Source organism: Cervus elaphus, chromosome 2 (assembly GCF_910594005.1).
Source record: "Cervus elaphus chromosome 2, mCerEla1.1, whole genome shotgun sequence".
Taxonomy (NCBI): domain Eukaryota; kingdom Metazoa; phylum Chordata; class Mammalia; order Artiodactyla; family Cervidae; genus Cervus; species Cervus elaphus.
Genome location: NC_057816.1, coordinates 31,700,131 through 31,727,149, shown reverse-complemented (window position 1 = coordinate 31,727,149; position 27,019 = coordinate 31,700,131). Strand labels below are relative to the sequence as shown.

Sequence of the window (27,019 nt, the reverse complement as noted above, 5' to 3'; positions counted from 1 at the left end):
ATTGCTACCGCTTCCGGGGCGGGACGCGGCGAGAGGGGTTTACGGTGCCTCAGCCAGCTCCTGGCCGGTGTCTCAGCGCTCCTTGCAGTAATGAGCTTTCTCAGAAGTTTCCCGCCGCCCGGGTCGACTGAGGGCCTACGGCAGCAGCAACCAGACACCGAGGCTGTGCTGAACGGGAAGGGCCTCGGTACCGGCACCCTTTACATCTCTGAAAGGTAGGGTCTCTGTTTCCGAGGGCTGGCTTCCTGCGCGCCTCGTCCCTGCCGGGCGCGGTGCGGAGTAACGTGGGGGAGACGGAGACCTCTGAGGCCGTGGGCCGGGGGAGCGCGTGCCCCGCTTTGCCTTGGAGGTGCCTCTGCTGAGAAGACTCTTGTGTTCCAGTGTCCTCTCCTCGGAGCCTTCTTGTCTCTTCGTCATACGGTGTTCGCCTCATTCATTGTGCTTTCTGCCCACCTGTTTACTGGAGGCTGCTTTTTATTCAAGGTCTCATTGTAAGGTTTTGAGTTTCCAGGCCCTGAGTGAAGAAGAGTCATCGAAGTGCCTGCCTCGTCGATGATCAGGAATGGGAGGTGTTGCCCTGGGTAGGATATGTAGGTTTAGAGCAAATTGTGCAGGATTTTTAAAGCTTGGTTAAGGGGGTATAGGTTTTCTTCTGTAGGTGTGAGTGGGGAGAGGAACACCTGCAAGCCCACGCTGGTTGGGGTTGTATCCAGAGGGACTTAACTCTCATTTCCGTTCCTAGAAGGAATTGGCCTTTTATTTGGGTACCTGGAGCATTTTTTACTTGCATAGACTCGTTTTACATGTTGAGATTGTAGTTCTCATTTCCATGACATATGGTTCCATTCATCTTCAAGCCAACAGTCATGCATTCAGTCTTTCCTGTCCTTTACTTCTCTCTGTATTCTGTATCAGTTTTGTCTGCCGCCAGAGAAAATTCCCTGCTTTTAAGAAGTCACATGATTATGTTGGACCCACACAGATAATCCAGGGTAATCTCTCTCTTTTCTTGTGAACTGATTAGTAACCTTAATTACATACACAAAATCCCTTCTGCCATGTAACATATTCACAGATGTGACACCAGGAGATGTGAGAGTCATAGGGGCCAAAATTCTCCCTGCCACAGCAGGCACAAAAAGGTGTAAAGAACCCCTTGGTTTCGAAGGAAATTTCGTCATTGAACAAAGCTTAGGTTTCTGGCCAGTCACAGATAGGAAATTTGGATGTGAGGAAGGTCAAGTTTGGGGTAAAGTACAGATAATGAGTTTGGTCTGCAAATGTGTGGATTAGTTGCACATATGAGCATATTTCTTTGGGAGAGTTGTGTTAAAGATGGATAGATTAGATACTTGAGAAGAGATGGCCAAGGATAGAACCTTCGGAACACATCTACACAAGGTATGTTATAGAAGAAGAGACTTGAGGAAAAAGAGAGGAGTGGTCAAATAAAATCAAATCTTAAAAGCACCTGTTGGGTATTGACAAAAAGACCTTCAGAGATCTTGCGAGAGCAATTTCTTTCAAGGCATGGAAAGTGGAACACAGATATATTCTTAGCCCCTACACAGTCCCCCTTTTCTCCATGACTTCCCAGTGTATTGTCTCTTGTATAATATAAATTCTATTAGGGGAAGGTCCTATACTTGTTTTTTCATTTGGATAAATTTTAAAACTAAAGAAAAGTTGCAAGTGTTGTAAATAGCCATAGCTCCTTCACAGAGATTCATCAGTTGTTAACATTTGGCCACATTTATCTCTCTTTTTTTTCTGAGCTTTTTGAATTGCAGACATGTCATCACTTCACCTATAAATACTTGCACCAAAATGTAAGGATAAGGACATTCTCTTGTATAACCATAGTGAGGAAGTACAGACTCCTTTTAAGCTCTTTAACTGTTTAAAAAATTATTTATTTTCAACTTTTTATTAACATCTTTTCTTTAAGGAAGTATTTTCATAAAATATACAAAAATATGAATTATAAATAGATGTTTAAGGAATTATATTTAAACTAACACCTGCATAGCACCTCAAGGTTAAGGGTAGAATATTACCAGTACCTTGGACACTGTTTTTCATCCCTCTTTACTCATTATTAGCCTTACCTCTTTGGATTCTTGCCCCTTTTTGTTCTTTCCCACCTAGCACTTCCACATCTTTTTTTTTTTTTTGGTCTGCGTTGGGTCTTCCTTGCTTTGTGCATGCTTTCTCTAGTTGCGGTGAGCAGGGATACTCTTTGTTATGGTGTTCAGGCTTCTTGTTGTGGAGCGCGTAGGTTTCCGTAGTTGAGCACGTGGGCACCAATAGTTGAGGCGCACAGACTTTGTTGGCCCATGGCGTGTGAAATCTTCCTGTTCCAGGGATCGAATCTGTGTCCCCCACACTGGCAGGTGGATTCTTATCCTCTGTGCCACCAGGGAAGTCCCCGTATCTTGACAGAATCAAGATCTCCACAAACTGGGAATGCTTCGTAGAGGATGTGACAAATGAGGATTGACAGCCAGGTAAATGAGGTGGGTCTAAGAGGAAACATTCTAATTAGAAGAAACAGGATACTCAGAGGCAAGGGTGAGAAACAGTATTATGTGTGCCTGGATATATATTGTGTGTTCACACACACACATAGGCACAGTCAAGCAGTTCTTTTATCTGAGGGACCAGTGGAGAAAAAGTGGAAACATGGTAAGGCTGGAGAAGGAGCTTTCCTGATGCCTCAGTGGTAAAGAGTCCACCTGCCAGTGCAGAGGACACGGATCAATCCCTGATCCAGGAAGATCCCACATGCTGCCGCGCAGCGAAGCTCCTGAGCCACAACCGTTGAGCCTGTGCTCTAGAGACCGGGAGCCACAACTACTGAAGCCTGTGCACCCTGGAACCGGTGCTCCGCAGCAAGAGAGGCCATCGCAATGAGAAACCCACGCACCGCAACTAGAGAAAAGCCTGTGCAGCAACGAAGACCCAGCACGGCCAAAAATAGAGTAAAGCTGGAGAAGGAGGGAGCCATGTTCACGAGCTTAGCTTATAGCCTCAAGGCTTTGTGATACCTACTTGAGAGTTTTAGGCGAAGAGGAACAGGGTCTGATTTGTTTTTAGGTAGTTTTTCAGATGTAGATTGAGAGATTCAGAACTCTTTTGGACTTATTTTCAAAGCTTAGTTTTCATAGGAATTTGACTTTTTGTCCAAAGGAAGAAAGGAGCAGAGGCATGAATCATTCAAAATAGATCATTTGAAACAAGTGAAATAAAATATTTAAATTAAAAATAGCTAATTTAAACTTATAAGTAATGCTCTTTTTATATTTATTCCCAAATCAATTTTAAACCAGATAATTAAGCCAACCTAAATTCAAGACCTCTCTTACCTTTCTGTCCTGTCTTTTTCCCCATGCCAGGAATAAAGTACACTGTTAATTCTTGTGCGGAACCATTGGCGGATAGCACAACATTTCCTCTGTATCTTGACTGGCTTCCCGATTGTTGTTTTTCCCTCATGTGACTCATGGTTTCTTTGGGACTGGATGTATAGTTAGGGCTTCCCTGGTGGCTCAGACAGTAAAGAGTCTACCTGCAATAGGAGAGACCTGGATTTGATCCCTGGGGTGGAAAGATCCCCTGGAGGAGGGCATGGCAACCCACTCCAGTATTCTTGTCTGGAGAAGCCCCATGGACAGAGGAGCCCGGCGTCCGTGGGGTTGCAAAGAGTCAGACACAACTGAGCAGCTAAGCCCAGCACAGGGTATAGTTAGATAGTTTGGTTTTGAGAGCTTTTCTTCTAGAATAAATGAAAAGAAAATAAAAAATCAGAACTTAATAATGAGAGTAAATGTTGCTTTTGAATGAAACTTTCTTCTGTTCTGTTGAGTATATAATCCATGTTCCTATATAAGATTATGAGCACTCCACAGGAAATGCTCTGGTGAGACAGCATTTGTTCTGCCAGCAGTAAGGAACTACAGAGCAATTATTATGTGCTTTTTAAAGTGAAAGCCATAATTTAGAGGCACTGAGTCTGTGCTTGTTTTTCAGCTTTTCCATCTCCTAATTGAGTCATCAAAGAAAATTTTGTGGCTCTGAGTATTTCAAATCATTTTTGATACTGAAATTTGGAATACTCCTTTCTGAATTATGATAATGCCAGGGGATTTCTGAGGTGAGAAAAAGGAGTTTATTTGCTTTAAATAATGTAGTTTTAATAAGGAACTGGCAGTACTTCTGTGATGCCTGAGCACTATTTCTTCTCCACACTAAGAGAAAAGCAGTAGTGGAAAGGCCCATAGAGCACATGCAATCTCACTACAATAATAAAATCTACTTCTTTGGACCCAATGGGATGAGTTATTTTAGAGCTTTTACTACTTTAAAAAGCTTCCCAGTTTTTCATTTTCAATAAGTGTGTTGAAACCTTTCTCAATGACAGTGCTTTTTTTTTTTTTTAGTGTGCAGTTCCTCATGTTTTAGTGTGTTTACAGAGTTGTACAGTTTTCACCACAATCTAATTCTGCCTTGGCTTTTATAAGTGAGAGTCAAGTGTTACACACTTGTATTGTGCTATTAGCCATTGATTTCCTTTAGGGGGATTGAGGTGTAAAGCTCAGCCTCCCCTCGCATTGAGCATGAATGCTCTCAGACTGCTGCGCTCTCATTGTTCCCACACAAGAAGTCTTAGGTTCTATAATTGTGTTTGTTTTTGCTTCCTTAGATATCAGACCGCCAGGCTTGTTACAGTGGTATAGAAAATAGAATGATATGGGGTTTTTATTGCATGAACCTCTTTTTAAAATAAAAGCTTCATTGACCTAATTTACATAGCATGCAGTCCATGTATTTAGGTGTGTGTGTGTGTGTATGTGTGTGTGTGTGTGTGTGTGTGTAGGACTGCCCTGCTGGCTCAGCAGTAAAGAGTCCGCCTGCAGTGCAGGAGCAGCAGGAGACACGGGTTCAGTTCCTGGGTGGGGAAGATCCCCTGGAGGAGGTCGTGGCAACCCACACTACTATTCTTGCCTGGAGAATTCCATGGACAAAGGAGCCTGGCGGGCTACAGTCCATGGGGTCACAGAGTCAGACATGACTGAAGCGACTCGGCATGCATACATATAATAATATATAACATACATGAATATGTTATATATTAATAAATCATTAATGTATAACAGAGTTGTGCAGCCATCAACACAGTCAGTATTATTTATTTTTAATTTCTTACTTATTTTTTGGCCATGCTGCACAGCCTGTGCTATCTTAGTTCCCTGACCAAGGATTGAATCTGGCCTCCAGCACTGAAAGCACTAAGTCATAGCCACTGGACCGCCAGGGAACTCCCAACACAATTTTAGACTATTTTCTTTGCCCCCCCAAAGAAACTGACACCCGTTAGCAGTCACTTTCTATTTTCCTCCAGCCCTGTGCAACCAGTATAGTGCATTAGCTTTTATTTTATTAACATTTTCTGTGGGTTCTTAAGCATCTTTTTCGTGACTTTTTTTCCTGCTAAATGGTGCAGTTCCAGATGGGTGAAATATTACCAAAAAAATCAACCAGTCCTTACTCAAAACTCAGTGTACTGATTTTCCTGATACTTTTCCTCTGTTAAAACAATAAAATATTTGCATTGACCACTTTTGAGGGATAACTAGACATTGCTTATTTGTGGCTTTCCCCTTAAGTTGTAAAATAAATGAAAGGCTCCATAAAGTCTGCTTTTCAATGTGATGATTATTTTCCAACTTGTGTTATTACAGCCATTTCATGTGTATGTTATTTAATGTAGGATTAGTGGAGAAATTAGTGCTTCTTGGGTATTTATTGCATATTTACATGCTAAGCACTGTGGCAGTAGTTTTGAAGAATGTTAAAGCTTCATCCAGTAACTCATGTTCCGTCCAGATGCATATAAAAATCATTACACAGAGTTAGGTGCTCAGGAGTATATTACTGAGCCTAAGTGCGGTTTAGGAAAAGAAGGGATCATTATGCACTGGAGTAATCGAAGAGAGGGTTTATGGAAAGACTGGGACTTACCCAGACAAAGAAAATTTGCCAAAGCAAAGAAGATGCCTGAAGACATTCCAAACAAGCATAAAAAGGCATAGAAACACACATGTGACTTAAGAAAAATAGCATTTCAAATCTGTTTGGATATTTAGATAGGGCAAAGTGAACTATAACAGAATTGTCTTAAAGAAGCTAAATTCCTGCTGCGAATTTTCTTTTAGGAAATTTCTAAGCAATATGCTTGAATTTATTCACATATATATTAATATGTGTCCAGGCTGAACCTTTATAAATGTTAGGACATCAAATTAGGATTTAATTTCTCCAAATAATCCACTTAACACATGTTTTTCAGCCGCCTGTCTTGGTTAGATGGCTCTGGATTAGGATTCTCCCTGGAATACCCCACCATTAGTTTGCATGCAGTATCCAGGGACCTAAACGCCTATCCACGAGAGCATCTCTATGTTATGGTGAATGCCAAATTTGGAGGTATGTATGGTATAGTTTAATCTTGAGCTTCCTTTGGTAGTCTATTTTAAAAAGCAGTCACTGATGATAATCAATGTAGTATTCAAGCCATTCACTTATTTTGGATAATACTTCCTTAGGCAAAATTTCAGCACAGTAAAATAATTTGCACACTGCCTTTTACTTTCTACATATTAATAGTTGCACTTAAAATTACTTAGCTTTTATGCATTTGCATTTCTTGTTTCTCCTCTTGAGTTTGTTATTGTTTCTCTGTGTAAAGGCATTTATCTTTAGCACCCTTAGAGGCGTGGATCAGTATGCTTCCCTTCTAAGAGTTTCGGATAGAACCTGTTTTGTTTTGTTATAGAAATAGCTCTTAATGGTGGACATGTTGCCCTTTCCCAACATTTGGCCGTTACATTTTGTCGAGGCATTTTTGGCATCACTAGAGGTGGAGAGGAGTGCTACTGGCATCTAGTTAGGGGCCAGGGGTACTACTAAACATCCTACAATTCCTAGGACAGGCTCCCACAACAGAGAATTGAATTAACCAGTCCAAATAGTCTCAAGATTGAGAAACGCTATGGTACAAGATTCCCAGGTCTTGCAGATGGAAGAAACAACAGAGTCATAAAAATCTAGTGTGGTTGATGAAAGAAGAAGTAAGAAAGATTTAAAAAATCCATTTTTTAGGCTCGCCATAATGAATTCCCTGATCGCTCAGTGGGTAAAGAATTCGCCTTAAAAAAAAAAAAAGAATCTGCCTGCAATGCGGGAGACCTGGGTTGGGAGATTCCTTGGAGAAGGGGAAGGCTACCCACTCCAGTATTCTGGCCTGGAGAATTCCATGGACTGCATAGTCCGTGGGGTCACAAAGAGTCAGACAGGACTGAGCCACTTTCACTTTCACAAAGAGTTTCAAGAATTCTGGGTGAGAAACAAGTTAGGCATGAAATAAAAACTTATGCTTGATTTTTTAAGTATAACTAAAGAAGTTTATATAGTATATTAGTTTAATATGTTCATCCTTTGTGAGAATGAATAACTTTGGAGTTGAAAGACTATTGTTACATCTTTAGTAAACTTTTGATTTGAAGATAGTGCTTTGCTTTTCTTTGAAATAGCATGTAAGAAACAATGCCATGAATTCTCCTGTTAAGCTATTGCTCCTCCAATTTGGGATTTTAGTATGGTTTCAGATACAAGATACACAGATACAAGTATTGTGTGATACTAATTATTTAATAATTTTTAAGACTTTTGGCACACCTGCCTCATTAAGTGATAATGACTGATTTAGCAATTTGAAAATATTTTTGGTGTAACATCTTGCCATTGGGAAGTGTCCAAAAGCAGATAAAAATCTAGTGGAGTTTGAAAGAGGGTAAGGAAAAGTAAAAAGCTGTTGACCTTGTGTTGTAGTGAGACTTCCAGATGAGGTGGCCTCAGATACAAAGTTCACTTTCCATCTAAGTAACTGCAACTATGATTTTATAACCAAGAGTTTATATGTCATGTTGAGTTGAAAGCTTTCATTCATTCATTCATATATAGACATTAAAGTTTATTTATTTCTATTTATTTTATTTATTTATTTATTTGGTCATGCTACAAGGCTGGTAGAATCTTCGTTGCTTGGCCAGGGATGGAATGCAAGGCCCTGGCAGTGAGAGACCCGAGTTCTAACCGCTGGACTGCCAGGGAATCCACCCTCCCTGCACCTACCACCCACGCTCCCCGCCCTTTTTTTTGCCATTCATTTGTAGGTGTGAAATTTTAGAGATACTCTTGTTAGTCAGTTTTAAATTCTGGTGTGACATGCTCATAGTGTAGAGCATTGGCATTGGGCATGTCAGAAGATAAAGTTAGGTCGGGTTTGAATAAAGCTAGCTAAAAGGAAAAGCACCCTGAATAAGAAAACTGTGTCATTCACTTGGTAGGCAAGTCATTTTCATCTCTCTGGGCCTCCATTTTATCCAGAATAATTAGGGCATTGTAGTAATTGTTAGTTTTTAAACCTGGCTGCACATTAGAAACACTTTGGGAACTTGTTTAAGGAGACAGAGTATGGTGGTCACTACTGTGATTTAGTATGAGATGATTAATGATTGTCATAGTGGTTTTTTTCTCCTAATTGTAAAAATGCTATATTACATTTCTCTTTACTGCCTTAAGATAGATACCTGTAGATATATAAAAGAAGGTGTTAATAGTGGTTATTTCTAGGGAGAGTATTAGAGGGGTAGGGACTGTTTACTTGGAATCCATCTTGACTCTTTCCATTATTTTTGTACCAGCTTGAATTTATGGTTTGAAAAGTGATGTCCATTCAGTTATAGAACAATAGTTATAGTATGATACCATATTTTAAAATGCATTGAAAAAGTTTGGTAGTACCATAATGTATTCAACTACTAAGAATTTTTTAGAACTGTCCAATATTTTTGTATTTTACTATTTTACAGAAGACACATCTATTTTATGTAACAATTTAATAACATTAGAAACAGGACAGAAAAGTTCTATTATATCTGTTACTTAAAGCTGCTAATAGTGGTCATTTAAAATTTTGTGTTTTTTGCTTATCTGTATTTTTTCATTATTCAGTGAACTTGCGTGACTTATAAAAAATAAAAGTTAAAAAATATATAGTGGGTACCCCCTTATTAAAAAGTTCTAAACATATATTGTCAGCATGCTTTCCAGAAAGTATATACTTTGAATGCCTTTCTGCTTTATCTCCACCTATATGGAGAATTAACATTTTTTCAAAATGGCAGCTGTAATATGCTAAATAAAAGTTGTATTTTTAAGATGATTTGTTGAACATGTTTTGGTGGTTTGGGGGTCTATTTGTTTTATTTACCTTTTTAAAAATAATTATGAAATAATTCATATGTTGAAAAGTTCAGCATATTTTTAAAAAATTTTCATTATTTAATATCCAGTGTAAATTCTAACATTTTTTCATAATTAGTCTAAAAGAAATAAAATTATATTAATACTATAGAAATCTTTTTTTATATCCATCCCCATTTCTTTCCTAATTCTGTCTCCAGAGTTTTTCTTAAAGATGATGTGTGACCTTCCTGTCTATGCTTTTAGATTTTTACTGAGTATATATATACCCTTAAGCAATATAATGGTTCTCTTTTGTCATTAGAACTTTAATGTAAATGGTATTATATATTCTCCAATGAGTTCTTTCACTCAATTATGTTTTAAAATTCCTTCATTTTGATACATATAAATCACATTTATTCATTTTCAGATGTTATCTACTGAACATAATATGATCAAGTTATATCTATTTCCTTTTTTTAAATTAACATTTATTTCTTATATTTTCTATAGTACATAAAGTACTTCAGGGAACATTCATGTACTTAGATGAAGAGTTGCTGGATAATAGGATATATACATCTGGAGTGATTTTAGCAATTTCCACTTTTACCAGCTGGTTCTCTTTATTGAACATTTGTAGTTTTTTCTTGCCAACAGACTATTAATTTATCTTTTGAGTCAGTCAATTTTTATGGGCCTTAGTTTTCTTATCTGTAAATTGTTGGTGATGAATCACATCAGTGGTTTACAGACTGCTGCTGAACCCATTGTTTCATGGTGAAAGAAACAGACATGAGAGTGAGACTCTAATTGTTAGAGGTCTGACTGTTTGGGTTTCCTCACCCCTGCCATGATGTTGGGGCTTGGTATCCTTAGAACCTCAAGTGCAGTGTGACTAGATCAGAGAGACTATCCAGAGTCTTTTTTTAGCTCTAAAATAACCATGTTTTAATAATTGGGAGTAAAAAAATGCAATATTTAGATGTATCAATAAACATCCTTTAAGAAATTCTTTTAAGATTCTATTTTCAAGCATAAACATCATTAAAAAGCTGTTTTTTAATACACTTTCTAGAAGAATCAAAAGAATCTGTTGCTGATGAAGAAGAGGAAGATAGTGATGATGACATTGAACCTATTGCTGAATTTAGATTTGTGCCTAGTGATAAATCAGCATGTGAGTATTCTGTGGAACTGATTTTTTTTCCCTTTAAGTACCAAGCATTCTCTCTATCCCCTGCCCCCATCTCACAAACAGACACACATACACACACACACACACACACACACACACACACACACACTTACCTTCATCCTCATTTGTTGTTACTGTTTTTTGTTTCAGTAGCTAAGTTGTATCTGACTCTTTTGCGACCCCATGAACTGTAGCCTACCAGGCTCATCTGTCCATGGGATTTCCCAGGCAAGAATACTGGAGTGGGTTGCCATTTCCTTCTGCAGAGTATCTTTCCAGTCCGGGGATCGAACCCATGTCTTCTGCGTTGCCAGACGGATTCTTCACCCCTGAGCCACCAGGGAAGCCCTCACTCTCGTTACCTCTGTTCTATTGCTTTTTCTTCATTTTAGCATCTGTAATATCATTGAGGACCAGATACCTATTAATATAAAGATGTGGTGAGTGTAGTAGACACCATGTTCCTGGTGTGTTTTGGGAATGGAGAAACTGCTATTTATGGACTTGGTGCTGTTGACTGTGAATCTCACTGGATAGAGGACAGAGGGCTCATGGCAACTCCAAAGTGGATGATGCCAGGACACCTGGAAAGAGCGCCTCACCCTGATGCCAGCAGTCTGACCAGGACTCTGATGCTTTTTCTTGGAAAATCCAACAAGGCATGAAGAGATCTCAGTAATATTTCAAAAAGACCTCTTATAATATTTTATGGCTTGTCCATTGCCATTAAGATTGATTTTCCTTGATATTTGGCATATTTTGTAAATACTGTGACCCTCTATACCTCTTGGAGAAGGAAATGGCAACCCACTCCAGTATTCTTGCCTGGAGAATCCCATGGACAGAGGAGTCTGGCGGGCTACAGTCCTTGCGGTTGCAAGAGTCAGACACAACTTAGCGACTAAATCACCACCAGTATACCTCTTGTCTACTCATTAAATTTATTTGCCCTGATGGTTGTCTTATTATATTTTTATTGTACATTAATCAGAAAAAAATTAATGAGAAATTTTTAATTTACTTGTTCAGTGGAGGCCATGTTCACTGCAATGTGTGAATGCCAGGCTTTGCATCCAGATCCTGAGGATGAAGATTCAGATGATTATGATGGAGACGAATATGATGTGGAAGCCCATGGTTAGTGAAGTGGATTTTTTTAAGTGTTTGTGTATGTATTTAAAACATTTGTGTAGGTGTGTTTCATTTTAAACATGTATTTGTATAGCGTACGGGATTATATTTCTTTGTATCTCTGAAGTATCCATGTAACTTAGTTTTTAGTAAAAGTGAGTGGCACAATTCATCTCTCAGTCAAGTTAGAAAATGTTACAGGAGTCCCAAGCTTGAGCACAAAACATAGGAGATATGTTTTCTTCCCCCATCTGGGGGGAAAAAATAGAAATAAAGGGAAGGAAAGACTATGATAAGATAGTGGGTAGTTGGGAAAATCTTTTTAAGTTGATGAAGTTGCTCCCAGAAAACAAGCCTTCTCTCTCCACCTCTTGGAACCTGTATCATCTACATCTTTAATATATTCCATAAACAACCTCATTGCCAAGGTGATGTCTTTTTCCCAGAACCATACTTAATTTATCTAAGATTATCTCCCTTTACCTCCCCAGAGCAAAATACAGTCACTAGCTTGGTATAGAGTCTTGTTACTTGAGGTGTCTGCTGTTCTCTTCTCTTTTCTCATGGATACCAGTTTGGCTCCCTAAAGCTGTTGCCTCCACATGTACCACTTCCTGGCCTGAGACAGACTCATTTCTGGGATTCTGCTTTATATATATCTAAATACATCCTCATCTTTGCTGAAGTTTCAGGGTAATTTAGTTTTTAAATCCTGTTTGTATTTTCCAGAATTTCTGATGTTTTAAAAAGACTCGTAAAATTCCCACCTTGGGATAAAACTCTGTAACCTTAGGAACACCCTCTTTTCCTTCTAGTCCCTGGACATTTGATTCTTTGGGAATTGCTATATACTGGCTTGTTATCTCTTAGAATCCCTTCTCATCTTAGAGAGGAGAGACATTTTCTGTATATCTTTGTCTTCAACAGATGGCTGATGTGTGTATGTTGAATAAATGTTGAATGTTTTCCTTGAAGCCTTTTTTCACTGTGCCTTATCTTCAGTAGATGCGTTATTGATTGTCTTTTTTCCCCCTGTTTTAAAATGGCTTAAAAGCTTTTTATTTATTTAGAACAAGGGCAGGGGGACATCCCTACATTTTATACCTATGAAGAAGGATTATCCCATTTAACAGCAGAAGGCCAAGCCACACTGGAGAGATTGGAAGGAATGCTTTCTCAGTCTGTGAGCAGCCAGTATAACATGGCTGGAGTCCGGACAGAAGATTCAATAAGAGATTATGAAGGTGAGTACCTAGAATTAATTCTTTATGGTGTAGGAAGCAAATGTAGAAATATGTAGAATGGGAATTATATGTAAATTTTTAAAAACTTTTTTCCCTAACTTGCAAAAATTTGTAAGTTTTGTATTCTTTTGACTCAGCCTTTATCATTTGTTCCCTGCCAGTCTAATGCTGAGTGCTGTGGATTTTTCCTTTATATGACTTTTCAGATCTCCTTACTATAACTACTGCTATGCTCCAAACATAGGTCCTTTTTTCCTCACACTGGATTTATAGTAGGAAATTTTTTGCTTTAAATCATTCTTTCCTCCACCTCACTGCGCCATACTAATCTTCTGAGAACACTCGGTGTCATTGATCTTCACCATATAAATTCTCTTGGGCTCTGGAGAGACACCTCTGTCTTTGCGCCACTTGTCTCCAATCTTGTACCTGCTACCCTCAAGAAAATATTCAGGTAGTGTTCTTATGTCTCAAATCCTGATGGAAGCACATTATATGTATTTACTCATTTACTCCTTCCAAGAACCCTCTGGTAGATGTTGTTTAGCCGCTTCAGTAGTGTCTGACTCTGCGACCTTATGGGCTGTAGCCTGCTGGGCTCCTCAGTCCATGGGATTTCCCAGGCAAGAATACTGGAGTGGGTTGCCATTTCCTTCTCCACAGTAGATGCTGTTACGATCCCCATTTTATAGATGAAGAAACTGAGGCACAGAAAGGTCACATACCTAGTTTGCAGTCAACTAGCTAATCAGTGGTAAGGGGATTAAATAAGCTAATGTGTAAAAACAACCTGCCAGTTACTATTATGAGCATTTCTTGCATCCTCTATGTATTCAGTTCAGTATTTTGTATTGCTACAGAATCTTAACACTTACAATTTTTAGTGATGCAGAATGTTCTTAAAGAGGATTGCCATAATTTTTCCTTTATTGATATTTACATTTCTCTCATAATGTTGTGATCATTATCTCCATGCACATAGCGTTCTGCCCTGAGGGTCCTGAAGTTCTGGGATATTTAATTTGGAATAATTTAGGCTGTGGGTTACGTTACTGTTCGTTATGTCTCCTCTCCGTTTTAAGCCCTACATGGTGAGCCTCTAACACGCTTTAGGGTTAGGTGACTCAGGTGGTCTCTAGTGCTGTGCCGAAATCTTAGCTGAAAGAATTCAAGATACATCTTTTTTTACTACAGAGATTAGCTGAAGAGTACCCTTGGACATTAAAAAACCTTTCATCACTGAAGGCTTTTTTTGTTGTTTTTAATTATAGAGCTTTTTATTTAATGCTTTATAGCAACTGACTTTAAGGTCACAAACACTTGTTGCTAAAGTGAGATGATTGGACTTGTATTCCTAAGCCTCACTGGCATATTGAGTTGCCTGTACATAAAACTTCTTCAGCTTAAACCATTTCCTGTCTTCTTAAGTTCTGGGTACCCACATCACTCTTGTTTCCACTTTTTTAGTTTGACCTGTGCCATTTCTTTTTTTTAATTTATTTTTAAAATAATATATTCACAGTATGCAACGTGATGTTCTGATAAATTCATAGTGAAATTTCAACTGGTGGCATTTCAGTGCTTCATGTGTTTGTTTATGTAAGAGGTATTTGTTGAGCTACTGTGGCAGGTAGAGAGAATACAGGAGTGCCTAGGGAAGATGCAGTTTTATCTATCAATGGCATTCTAGTGGAGAGAGAAAGAAATTAACTAGTTAGGTAGTTATAGTATATTGTGATACAGCATTTGAGATAAAGGGGAAGCTTGAGGAACTATGGAATCAGAGGCCAGACAGTCAGGGAGAGATTCAAACTTCATGGAGTAAGTGACATTTAAGCCAAAGTCTGAAGATAAATAAAAATGAACCAAGTGAAGAGGGATTACATACAGTTTGGGGAGAGAGGCAGGTCAGGGTGTCAGTCATGTGTGAAGGATCAAGAGACCATTCAGCTTTGGGGAACTGAAAGTTCATTATATCTGGACTTCTTGAGTGTGATGGGTAGCTATTATAGCAACAGATAAAGGTGGAATAGTAAACTGGACTGTATAGTAAAGGAACTTGAAAGCTGTGTTAAAGAATGTCAACCTGTGTTTAAGTCAGTGGGAAGCCATTGAAGAATTTTAGTTTGATTAGTGTTTCAGAAGATGACTGGCTGTGATACAAAAAATTAATTGCAGAGGGAAATACTAGAGGAAAGAAGAGAAGCCCTGTTAAGTAGCTTATGATTTAAATTAGATGAGAGATAGTGGCCTAATTAGGGAGTGGCAGTAATGTCAAAAGACTGAACAAATTTGAGAGGTATTTAAGAGATAGAAGCAACAGAAGTTAGAGATATGGTAGGGGTTTCTGGGTTGGGCAAGTAAGAAGTATCCTTTTGGAAAGGGATGTATTTTCTGTGTGGAAAGATGAGTTAATTTTATATAAGTGTTTTATTTGTATGTCCTGCTGAATGTCCGGGTGGTGGGATGTCAGTGGGCTGTGGGCAGAAGCCAATTTGTGGTGGGCTAAAGAGTTGAGTGTGAGTAGGAGGTGAAGAAGTGGAGAAAACAGCTTTAGACAGCTCTTTCCAGAGGGCTTTTTTTTGTTTGTTCTCCCCATCTTTTTTTTTTTTTTTAATGAGATTAAAAAACAGGGAAAAGTAAGAATCTCACTTTACTAATTTATTTCAGTCTTTTCTATTGAATTATGTTGTAAGCTTAGATAGTACTTCATGCTTTTTTAAAACAAGAAGTCACACGGTAAAACACCTAGCAGTTCTGTGAAGAGTGAAAAACGGATGCTTGCTGCATTTGAAAGTCCCTGCCTGGAGTTCTTTCAGTGCTGAGATTGAGAGTTGCAAAGTAAAAGTGAAATACACAGACTGATTTTAACTTGGCCTAAACCCACAGGTGGCATTTTTCTTAGTCTGTTCCTTGGTAGTTTCAATTTTCAAGAGAAAGAAATAGCAACTCTGACCAGCAGAGGGCGCTAGCTTCCTTCTGGTTGAAATCTAAGCTGACTCCTCACTGTGGGCAGTGCTCAGTAGACCTGCTCAGTGGTTCCTTGTTTCCTCAGATGGGATGGAGGTGGATGCTGCACCAACGGTTGCTGGACAGTTTGAGGATGCAGACGTTGATCACTGAAATGATGGATGCTGCTTTAGGGTGAGTATTTTCTCCCCTGTCACTGAACATGAAAATCACGTGAAACAATTGATTTTTACTTTCAGATTTGAGGAGAACTCTAACAAATTAGCAGTTGTGGGAAAATGTTGTTTAATCCATTTATGAAATTACTTGAAACTATGTCGTTTTTGCCCCTAAGAAATCAAGATCTGCCAGCATGGGTAATGTTCAGGTTAACATTTACTGAGCACTTACTAGCTGCCAAGCACTTTGCTCAGCATTGAGAGAACTTGGAAGAATAAGACACTGATCTTCAGTGAGTCAAGAGAAGGACATTACCCTTTGTTGAAAAGCAGATGTCTCTGGTTGACTCATGTGGGAGTAGCAGAATTTGAGGTCATGTCCTGCTCTGCTCTTGAGTCAACTTCTCCCACTTACAATATTTGAAACCTTAGCATCTCATCAAAAACACAAAACAGATTTGCTGCAATAATTCACAAAGCAGATTATTGCTTTTGTGAATATAACATCTTATAGTAATCATGAATTGTGATAATGAATCTCAGCTTTCCTCTCAGCTGCTGCCAGTGGAACTATTAGAAAATAACCTTAAAAGTTCTGTGATTTATGTCTCTTTATTTCTATGACAATTTACTTCTGTCATTGGTAGCCATATCATCTAAAATCAGCAGTGTCTCCTCTACAGTTAGCTTAAAGTATGTGTTAACATTGTTGGAGCTCTGTTAATATACATTTTCAGATTTCACAGTTCTGGATATCAGTATTTCACTGTTGAAATAATACTTTATGGGAAATCTTTCAATACCAATATGTCTTCTTCCCTTATTGCTGAGATTCTTATTTATCACATTCTTCATAGTATATGGATTTTTTTCAGTAATTTTTGTTAAAACTGGAAAACAGATTTTTTGATCTGGCTTTAACATATTTCTTCTTGAAAAGGGACTATTCAAAGAATACCAACTACTCTATTAATAAGATGGAGAAACTTATTTGGTATGTCACTAATGGTTACACAAATGGAATGTTACAGCATTTTTCTGGTGAGAATTCTTAGGATTCTTTGTAATACAATTTTTATGATGAAATAACTGTAAAATAGCCACAAACTTTCTAATGAGCTGATAATTTGTTTTATGTTCATTTTGTGCTACAGCTGGAGCAAAGAGAGATTTTTAGTCATAAAGTTTATGCAAGTTCTTCATCTGGATAATGAATTAATTATCCAGAATTAATCTTAATTAATTAATCTTAATTCCAAACGGTGTCTGTAAATTTTTAATCATTTAAAATTACATTTGCCTTTGAGCCGAGAATAAGAAATAATTCGAGTATGTAGGCGGGTATTAAAAATTTCAAGATAATGAAACTAAGACCTCTCGATGCACAAGATAGAGTAGAGGGGAAGGCACATGAGTGGTGGAATCACAGCTCCACCATATTACCAGCTCTGTGCCTTCAGACAAGGAGTATAACTTCTACAATTCTCAGTTTCCCCTTTGACAAATGAAGATGATAGTAACTACCTGGCAGGATTATTGCAAAGATTGAAATATAATATATGTAAGTCCTCTGGCACTCATGACTAGGCATTTAATAAATAATAGCTATTAGTATAAACACTGTAAACCTTTTGTTTTTCAGATTCTGCTCATAACTGTAGGAGAGAACTTGGTGCCTCTTCCACTGTGGAGTGGGTGTTGATGAAAGTCTTTTTCTTTCTCCAAAACTTACCTGAACCAGTTCTTTCTTGAGACAGAGTATACTGAGACAAGAAGCTGTCACCAGCACAAGAAACTATGACCTTTATTAACAAAGGTGGATGAACTTAACTAGGAGGGCTATTTGTAGTTTATGATTTACCCCAAACCTTTGTGTCTAGGTGTACCCTCTGAGTAGGCCTATGATTCCCACCTTCACTCTATGCATCCTCAAAACCTATCAGGACTAAGGGGTGGAAATGCACTGGCGTTTGAAGGTGTAGGTAGACTGCGTGGGAAAGAAAGGCTGAATCTAAGCTATACTCCTTAGGGCCTAAGGATACCCTTAACTCCTTAAAAAAAAAAACAGAGGTCTCAGAGAAATCCTGATCTCTGCACTTTCCACAGGGATAAAGGTCTTTTTACTAATAGGGGACCCAGGTTAGTTAACTCTAGGGAGCCTCTTCAGAAATAGCCCAGCCACATGTACTCCCACTAACACAAGTGCTCCTGCCTAGCCTTTGCTCCTTTCACCATGTTTCATCATTCTGTTCTGTTATAACTGCTTAGGTTGTATCCTTTCATTTCCAGCCTCTCAGGTCAGTTTCTGTAAAAGAACAAGCGAAATTGCGATGAAGTTCTCAAAGTATTTCAGATAATTGTTTTGTCTTTGTGATAGCTTAACAAATAAATTTAGGTTTTCTATATTATTGTGCTCTCATTCTTGACTAAAACTATTAATGAGAAACATTTTTTAAAAAATTAGTGTTTTGACAAAAAACGAGATTCTTGTTGGTCTTTGACTTTTGTTGAGAATGTGAACATGGAATGAGTAAGAAATGTATAGGTCTTCTGAAAGACAGGGCAAGGTCATAACACATTGCAGAGGGATTTCTGCTTCTTCCATTTGAATCAGGAGTGATTTCTCATAGCATACTTTTAAACTCTCAGTTTTCAGAGATACCTCTCAGGCTGATTTATAATTACAGGTTTATACCTGGACTTTATGACCAAAAAAATAGAATAGCTCTTCACAATTACCTGACTAACTAGTGACTAAACTAATTTGTCACCACTCAACCCAGTGTTCTTTTCAGCACTTTTACTTGGTTTTCCTCATCTTGCACGGTAGACTGGAAAAACTAATATTCTTTCTTCTCACCAGACTCTAATAAATACTGAATTTGTTAAAACAAGCAAGCAATTGGCCACTTTTTACAGAGACTTTCTCTGTACTGTCCTGGGTTCTTCACATGCACTGTGTGTACAATATTCTTAACCACCTTATGAAGTATAGGTGCTTTTATGATCCCACTTCAGGGATGAGGAAACAGTTACAGAGAGAGGTAAAGTAATGTTTAAGGTCATATAGATAGGGAGCTGTGATTTTTAAGCCTGTGCTCCCAAATACCATACTGCCTTACCATCTACCAGCAGCTGAAAGGAAGCACATTTTCTCTTTACTGCAGGGTTTTCGGTGTTAAAATTTCAGTGAACAGCACAGGAAGTTCCCAAATTTCTGTGCTAACAGTCTCAGTAGCACTCATGATTCTGTCCTAGACATTTATCCATTCTGCAGTAAGCAGTCCATGTATCTCATGGGCTCTTCCTAGAAATTCTATTTGAATTGCTCTTTAAAGTCATGCTTACATACTTGTAATCATGACTTTCAGTGAAACATTAAGTGCTCTTTGATAACACGTCAACAAAATGCTGAGATCATGTGCACCGTGTTTCCTGTAGGCGCTGCTGTGGTCAGCGTGGTATTGTGGATAAGGCAGTCAGCTAAGATGCAGGAGACGGAGCATCTAGTTCTGACTTGGCAGACAGTGTTTAAACCCTCTGGACCTATTTCATCATCTTTGTAAAATAAGAGGATTAGACTTTCAATGTCTGAATGACTTAAAAAGATTCAACTGTAACATTCTGTATTGGTAGGAGCTGTACCCATAGCTTTGGGAAAATAAGAGAAGGTGAGAAGAAAAGATCAGATCAGGCTGTTTTAAAAAACTCATCACTAAGCCAACATTTCTTTTTTTTCATGGTGCTGTGATCTTTAGTCCATTAAATGACCTTAAACCAACATTTCTTGATTCTATTTGAACTTAATTTTAGGGTTGCTGGAATTGGTTTGTTTCCTATTTCTTGAGGTAGAGAAAATTTAAAGAAAAGACATAGACATTCTCCCCCTATAATATGAGCCATCTAAAATATCCTTAAGGCTAGTTAGTGGTCATCTGTTCTTGTTTAAAACATAAATCCATTAAAATATCTCAGTGGATTTCTGCCTTCCTTAGATTACTTTGTCAGATATTGATACTTTTCTTTAAATGTTTGTTGATTATGTATTTTGAGATATTGTTGGGATCTTTGCTGGTATTGTTGAAGACGAGAGATTATGCACAGATGATTGTAGTATGTAGCCCTTTACTTCTGGAAGACAAGTGTGATTACTCATTGCTCAGAGAGATTTTAGATATTTAGATAAAGTTTTATTTATCTGCAGTATTTCAAATAGAATCACTATATAGCTAATTCTCATACAAGTAATGTTTTTCAAGTATTTCTAGAATGGGTGAATCTGGTACCACCTTCTGTGACTTATCATTGAGTCACTCAGTCATGTCTGACTCTTTGCAGCCCCATGGACTGTAGTCCACCAGGCTTCTCTGTCCATGGAATTCTCCAGGCAAGAGTACTGGAGTGGGTTGCCATTTCCTTCTGTTAATTCTAAGAAAATCCCTTCTGAGGCTTCTAATAGAATTGTTGCCATCCCATGACAAAGAAGGTAAAATTGAAAAATATTTTCATTAGCATATTGCTCTGTCTACTCTTATCTATGTAGATAAAAACCAATATCTAATGTGGGGGACTTAATAACTTCAGATGAGAAATCAGAAAAACTTTTTGGGAGAGCAGTGGAACTTAGAATTGTTTTTAACAATAATTTTAAGAAGATAAATAGAAATATATAACTTGGGGATGAGGCTAAATAAAAGTGTATAAGGCTAATTCTTAGGATTTTATTTTTGGATTATTTTGAAGTTTATATGAATCACTAACAGCAGTGCCTGAAAGATGATGCAGTAAATGGTAATTATTACTAATAGTAATTAATTCTTTCCATAACAGAAAGAAGTGCCTACAAATACAATGTTAACTCACCTTTTAGAATACATCTGAGATGCCTGATATTTAAAATTCCACTGAGCTCTTAAAAGAGATGTGATAAAATTATGCATTTTTTCTCAAAGGACCTTCAGGCCTTCACTGCAAGTCTGTACTTTTGCTCTACAAACAAGTCCATTATACTTGAGCGTCTAGTTTCTTTTGCATGTAACAGATTAAAAAGGAGAAAAGGGTGGTTGCATCAGGCATATCAATAGCAGTAGTAGTAAGTAGCAGACAGAATTAGGAAGAAAAGCAAATACATATTACCCCAAAATACAACCTTCATAGTGTATAATGCAAATATATATATGAGGATAGTGTATCAATTTATGTTCATAAAAGTATGATCAAAATTACCAGCCTAAATTCTGGTTGTAAATCAAAACTGGCTAAGCAGGGGAAAAAAAAAGTATTAGAAGGCTATTTGGTAGCTCACGAAATGGACATGAAAGCTGAAATAAACCAGGCTCAGAAAAAGGTTAGGAACTCCAACTGGTTTACGTAAGATGTGATTCCTCTGGGTGTTAGGCTGATTTAATTGTTTTGTGTCTTTGAGTGACTGACCACAAGGTCCTGATTGGCACTCTGTGTGTTGCCAGAAAACAGGAATATCTGGCTTGTTCAGCTTCTGTTGTGGAAGGGCACTGCCCCTGCCCAGATTCTCACAGTGGTAGATTACCCCAAATAGAAAAGATCCTTGGATACTGGCTTGCAAAATTTATAGCTGGGCTTCCCTAGTAGCTTAGTGGTAAATAATCTGCCTTCAGTGCAGGAGACACGGGTTCAATCCCTGGGTCAGAAAGATCCCCTGGAGAAGGAAATGGCAATCCACTCCAGTATTCTTGCTTGGGAAATCCCATGGACAGAGGAACCTGGTGGGTTACAGTCCATGGGGTTGCAAAAGAGTCAGACACTGAGGCTTAGCAACCAAACAACAACTGCAAGCCTAAACCTTAGAAAAAAAACTTTATAAATTGGGGTTGTAAGTATACTATCAAGGGTGAAACAGACCACCAGCCCAGGTTGGATGCATGAGACAAGTGCTCAGGGCTGGTGCACTGGGAAGACCCAGAGGGATGGGATGGGGAGGGAGGCGGGAGGGGGGATCGGGATGGGGAACACATGTTAATCCATGGCTGATTCATGTCAATGTATGGCAAAAACCACTATAATATTGTAAAGTAATTAGCCTCCAACTAATAAAAAAAAAAAATGGGGGTTGTATTTAATTAAAGTTAAGGAAGATTTTTATAAAAACTGAGGGACATACTGTTTGTCAAAATTTATTTTTTTAATTAAAAAAAAATATTTTTGGCTGTGCTGAGTCTTCGTTGCTTTGCAGGGGCTTTCTCTAGTTTTGGCGCTACTCTTCACTGCGGTGCAAGGGCTTCTCATTGCGGTAGCTTCTCCTGTTGCAAAGCATAGCCTGTAGGGAGGCCGGGCAGTAGTTGCAGCGTGCAGCTCAGTAGTTACGGCACGTGGGCTTACATGCTCCGAGGCATGTGGAATCTTCCGGGACCAGGGATCAAATCCGTGTCCCCCATATTGGCAGGCAGATTCCTATCCACTGTGCCACAAGATAAGTCAAAATTGAAAGTGCGCATAAGTCCTCCAATTAAAAAAAATATTCAGACCACCTGCTGAGTATAAAAATAAAATGCCCATGAGAGACCCAAAAACTTCACTTAAAGGAATTTATTTAAAAGATAAATTTTCACATTAGGATAAGTCTAAGCACAAGGATATGAATAGTATCTTTATTTGTAAAAGACTTAAAATAAACTCAATGTCTATAATTAAGCCTGAGTGAACTATTTTTTTTAATTTATTTATTTTTGTTGGAGGCTAATTACTTTACAATATTGTAGTGATTTTTGCCATACATTGACGTGAATCAGCCATGGGTGTACATGGGTCCCCCTCCCCCCCCACACCCCCCCCCATCCCCGTCCCCAACCCTCCTCCCACTGAGTGAACTATTTACAGTACCTCTGTACAATGGAAAACTATATCCCTTAAAAAAAATAGAGCCTGTGTACCAATACTTGGTAAGCTCCAAGGTCCATTAATTACAGTGGGGATTATATGTGTCATGTGCATATACCTGATACATGAGAAAGTTATTTCTCGGAGAGGTAGGGGACAGAGGTAGGAGGGAAACTTGAGTTTTTTTCCCTGTTCATGAGTTGTCTCCCCTCAAAAAGATGTTAAAGTCCTAACACCCAGCGCCTCGGAGTGTGACCTTATTTGGAAATAAGGTCTTTACAGAGGTAATCAAGTTAAAATGAAGTCATTAGGATGAGCCCTAATCTAACATTACTGGAGGGACACATTCTTATCTGAGGGGAGAACTTGGACACAGAGATGACACAGGCAGAGGGAAAGCCATGTAAAGATGGACTGCTGTAGTGAGGCGTGCACAAGCGGAGGAATGCCTGAGTCTGCCAGAGCTAGGAGAAAGGTCCAGAATAGATCCTTCCTTAGTGCCTTTAAGAGGGGTCATGACTCCTGACATCTTGACCTTGGACTTCTGACCTCCAGAGCTGTGAGAAAATTTCCCTTATTCTAAACCACCTCGTTTATGGTACTTTGTTATGGCGTTACCAGAAAACTAATCTGTCCCCCCACAGTTGTATTTATTTTTAGTTCTACCAGTTTATTGCTACCAACCCATCTCCCTGAACTCTCAGGCGCGCGTACTCAGTCATGTAACCCATGGACTGCAGGCTGCCAGGTTCCTCTGTCCATGGATTTTTCCAGGCAAGAATACTGGAGTGGGTTGCTATTTCCTTCTCCATGTATTTTTTTTTAATCTGAGGAATAGGGATCTGGGCTTCATATTGTCATTTATTTTTATTTATTTACTTGGCTGTGTCAAGTCTTAGTTGTGGCATGTGGGGTCTTTGTTGTGGCTCACAGGCTTCAGATCTCATGGGAGTTCCTCAGTGGAGGGTGGGATCTTCGTTCACTGACCAGAGATCGAACCCCCATCCCCTGCATTGCACAGTGGATTCTTAACCATGGGACCACCAGGGAAGTCCCTGTGTGTCAGTTTAGAGTTTAGAAACAGTTTAGAGTTTCACAAAATTAGAAAATTTATAACTGTCATTCATTGTTTAAGTGCAAAACTCTGCAGGTAAAGGAAAAGTTAGTTATTACCTAATTTTATAAATAATTTGTGATGAAATATCTTTGGCATATTAATAAGACAATGTTACCTAGAGAATAGTATGTCTAATGAAATAAGTCAGGAAAAAAACATTGTATGATATCAAATATGTGCAATTGAAAAATAATACAAATGAATGTATATGCAAAACAGAAACAGATTCACAGATAAAGAAAACAAACTTGTGGTTACCAAAGGGAAGAAATGGAGGAGGAACAAATTTGAGATGAGATTAGTAGATACGAGCTATTAATATCACTTAAAAAGTAGATAAGCAACACGGACATTGCATAGCACAGGGAATTATAGCCATTATCTTGCAGTAACTTAATGAAGTATAATCTGTATTACAATCACTATGCTATACACATGAAAATAACATTGTTCTCAACTATACTTCGGGAGAAGGCAATGGCAACCCACTCCAGTACTCTTGCCTGGGAAATCCCATGGACAGAGGAGCCTGGTGGGCTGCAGTCCATGGGGTTGCTAGGAGTTGGACACGACTGAGCAACTTCACTTTCACTTTTCACTTTCACGCTTTGGAGAAGGAAATGGCAACCCACTCCAGTGTTCTTGCCTGGAGAATCCCAGGGACGGGGGAGTCTGGTGGGCTGCCGTCTATGGGGTCGCACAGAGTCGGACACGACTGAAGCGACTTAGCAGCAGCAGCAGCAACTATACTTCAGTTTAAAAAAAGACTAATGTAACACATACCAACATAATTCGCATACAGTTAAAGCTCCCTTTGTAACCACTATCTCAAATAGTGGAATAACCACTATCTCAAATTTGGTATTTATTCAGAGGTAACCAGTATCCCAAATTTGGTGATTATCATAACTATGTGTTTGCATTTTTGCTCCATGTGTATATATCCTGTAAACATTACATAGTATTGGGTTGCATGTTTTGTAACTAATTGAATCTTCCTGCCGTTTTTCCTACTTAGCACTGTAATAGTTGCATTCAAGTCCAGAATGGGCAGGGACTTCCCTTGTGTTCCAGTGGTTAAGAATCCACCTTGCAATGCAGGGGCCGCGGGTTCGATCTCTGGTGAGAGAACTAAGATCCCACATCCCATGGAGAAACTAAGCCCACACGCCTCAACAACTGAGCCCGCTAGGGAACCCACAAGCCGCAACTGCTGAGCCCTCACACCACGGCTGGAGAATGCGTGTGCCACAGTGAAGGTCCCATGTGACAAAGATCCACGTACCACAACTCAGGCCAGATGCAGCCAACAGGGACGTGTCCAAAGAGATGTCCTTTTTGTGAAGTTTGATACAGGCAGCTCTCTAGCACAGCTCATTCATTCTCATGATGGGCATTTAAGATTCCAGTTATTCATTATTAAAGCAGTGCCACAGCAGATATTCCTATGCATGTCTTACGATTGTATGCATGTGTGTGTGTTCGTTGCAGTAGCTTTCATTTCATTACATCTACAATAAGAAGTACCTTTCTGACCAGCAGGACTCACAAATGTTAATTTCTGCTAATCCCCCCCAAAAAACATCATTTAAAATACGTAAATCTTAAACTCTGCTAGATTTTGCTAAACTGTTCTCCAAAACGATGGTGGCTATTTATAGTAATAGTTTCCACCATTAGGAAGTAAGATTAATTCCTTCTCTCTATCCTTATCAATTTTTTATATTGCCAGCCTTCTGAATTTCTGCCAACCTGATGAATATGAAAATAGAGTTTCATCATGATTATAGTTTCCGTGTTCCTGATTATTCGTGAGATTGAACACCTTTCTGCTTTGTACATTTGACTCTTTTATGGTTTTTTGCCTAATTTTTTTTCTTACTTGTCCGTCCTTTATATATTCTAGACTCCAATATCCTGGTCTGTGACATGTCTTCATTTTGTTTATGGTGTCTTTTAAAAGCAAGAAGTTGTGGAATCTTGTGTGTGTTTAAAAGCAAGAAGTTGTGGAATTATTCCTTATGTAGGATGCTGTCAAGTATAGTAGCCCTACCAGTCTAATACAGTTTTGCTATAGTGTGTTTTTAAATAATGTGAACCAGCTCATGAATGATTGCTAAAATAGGGCAGTGCTGTCCATATACCCAGAAATCACACTGATTCATGTGCAGTTTTTCCCAGCACATTAATGTTTTATACCAACAGTTTTGTAATAGTTAAATCAAAGAATATATGCCTTTCAGTCTGAAATAGAGAGGTGTTGCATGATTTGATTGCTTTAATAGGATCACGCAGTAGAAACATGAAATTATTGCAATAATTTGGGCAAGAGTAAGTAGATGGAGGCTTGACCAAACTATGCTGGTAGGCCATAACGAAAAGTATGAAAGCTTACTACCTTAGAAAAACACATGTGCACAAGAATGTTTATTGAAGCATTGATTTAATAGTGAATAACTACAAATGCCACCAACAGAATGGATACACTCTGCAATTTGAATTAACTAGAGCTGCATATACTGAGTTATATATTAGACAACAAAGTATAAATGTTGCCCATACAGATGGATATGAGTCTGGAGTTCAGGACAGTTGTATAAGCTGGACATAGAAATTTGGCAGTTATGATACAGTTGCTATAAAACCACAAGATTGGGTAAAATTACCAAGGGAGTAAGTAGAAATAGAAAAGATCTCAGAGGACTGAGCCCTGGGAAGCTATCATTTAGTTTGGAGGAAAGGAGGAAGAATAAACTGAGAAGGCAATGATTTTGGGGAACTGAAGTGATTCACAAGGAGAAAGCAATAAACTAGCAAATGCTGCTGATATGTAAGAAGTATGAGACGCTGACTTAACAACATTAAAGTCACTGATACCCTTGGCAAGAATTTCAGTGGAATGGTGGAGTTGAAGGCTTGACTAGAATGCTTCAAGAAAAAAATGGGAAGAGGAAAATTGAACTTCTGCAGACTCACATCATCACATCTGCTTACCTAACTCTTCTTCTGCCCATATATTCTTCCCTTCTGTCTTGTT

At 38.5% G+C, this 27,019-nt stretch overlaps 1 protein-coding gene across 2 annotated transcripts; it reads left to right on the top strand.

Moving 5' to 3' along the window:
• Window positions 1-18,415, top strand: CLNS1A (chloride nucleotide-sensitive channel 1A). Of its 2 annotated transcripts, none has more exons than XM_043875449.1 (7): window positions 1-215; window positions 6,350-6,486; window positions 10,388-10,489; window positions 11,537-11,644; window positions 12,772-12,882; window positions 15,938-16,026; window positions 17,653-18,415. In XM_043875449.1, the coding sequence occupies exons 1-6, from the start codon at window positions 91-93 to the stop codon at window positions 16,003-16,005; spliced, it is 651 nt and encodes a 216-aa protein (XP_043731384.1). In that variant the 5' UTR covers window positions 1-90; the 3' UTR covers window positions 16,006-16,026; window positions 17,653-18,415. The 2 variants fall into 2 exon arrangements, with proteins under 2 accessions (XP_043731384.1, XP_043731375.1); XM_043875440.1 differs by having other exon boundaries at window positions 2-215; window positions 12,709-12,882.
• Window positions 18,416-27,019: the final 8,604 nt, after the last annotated feature.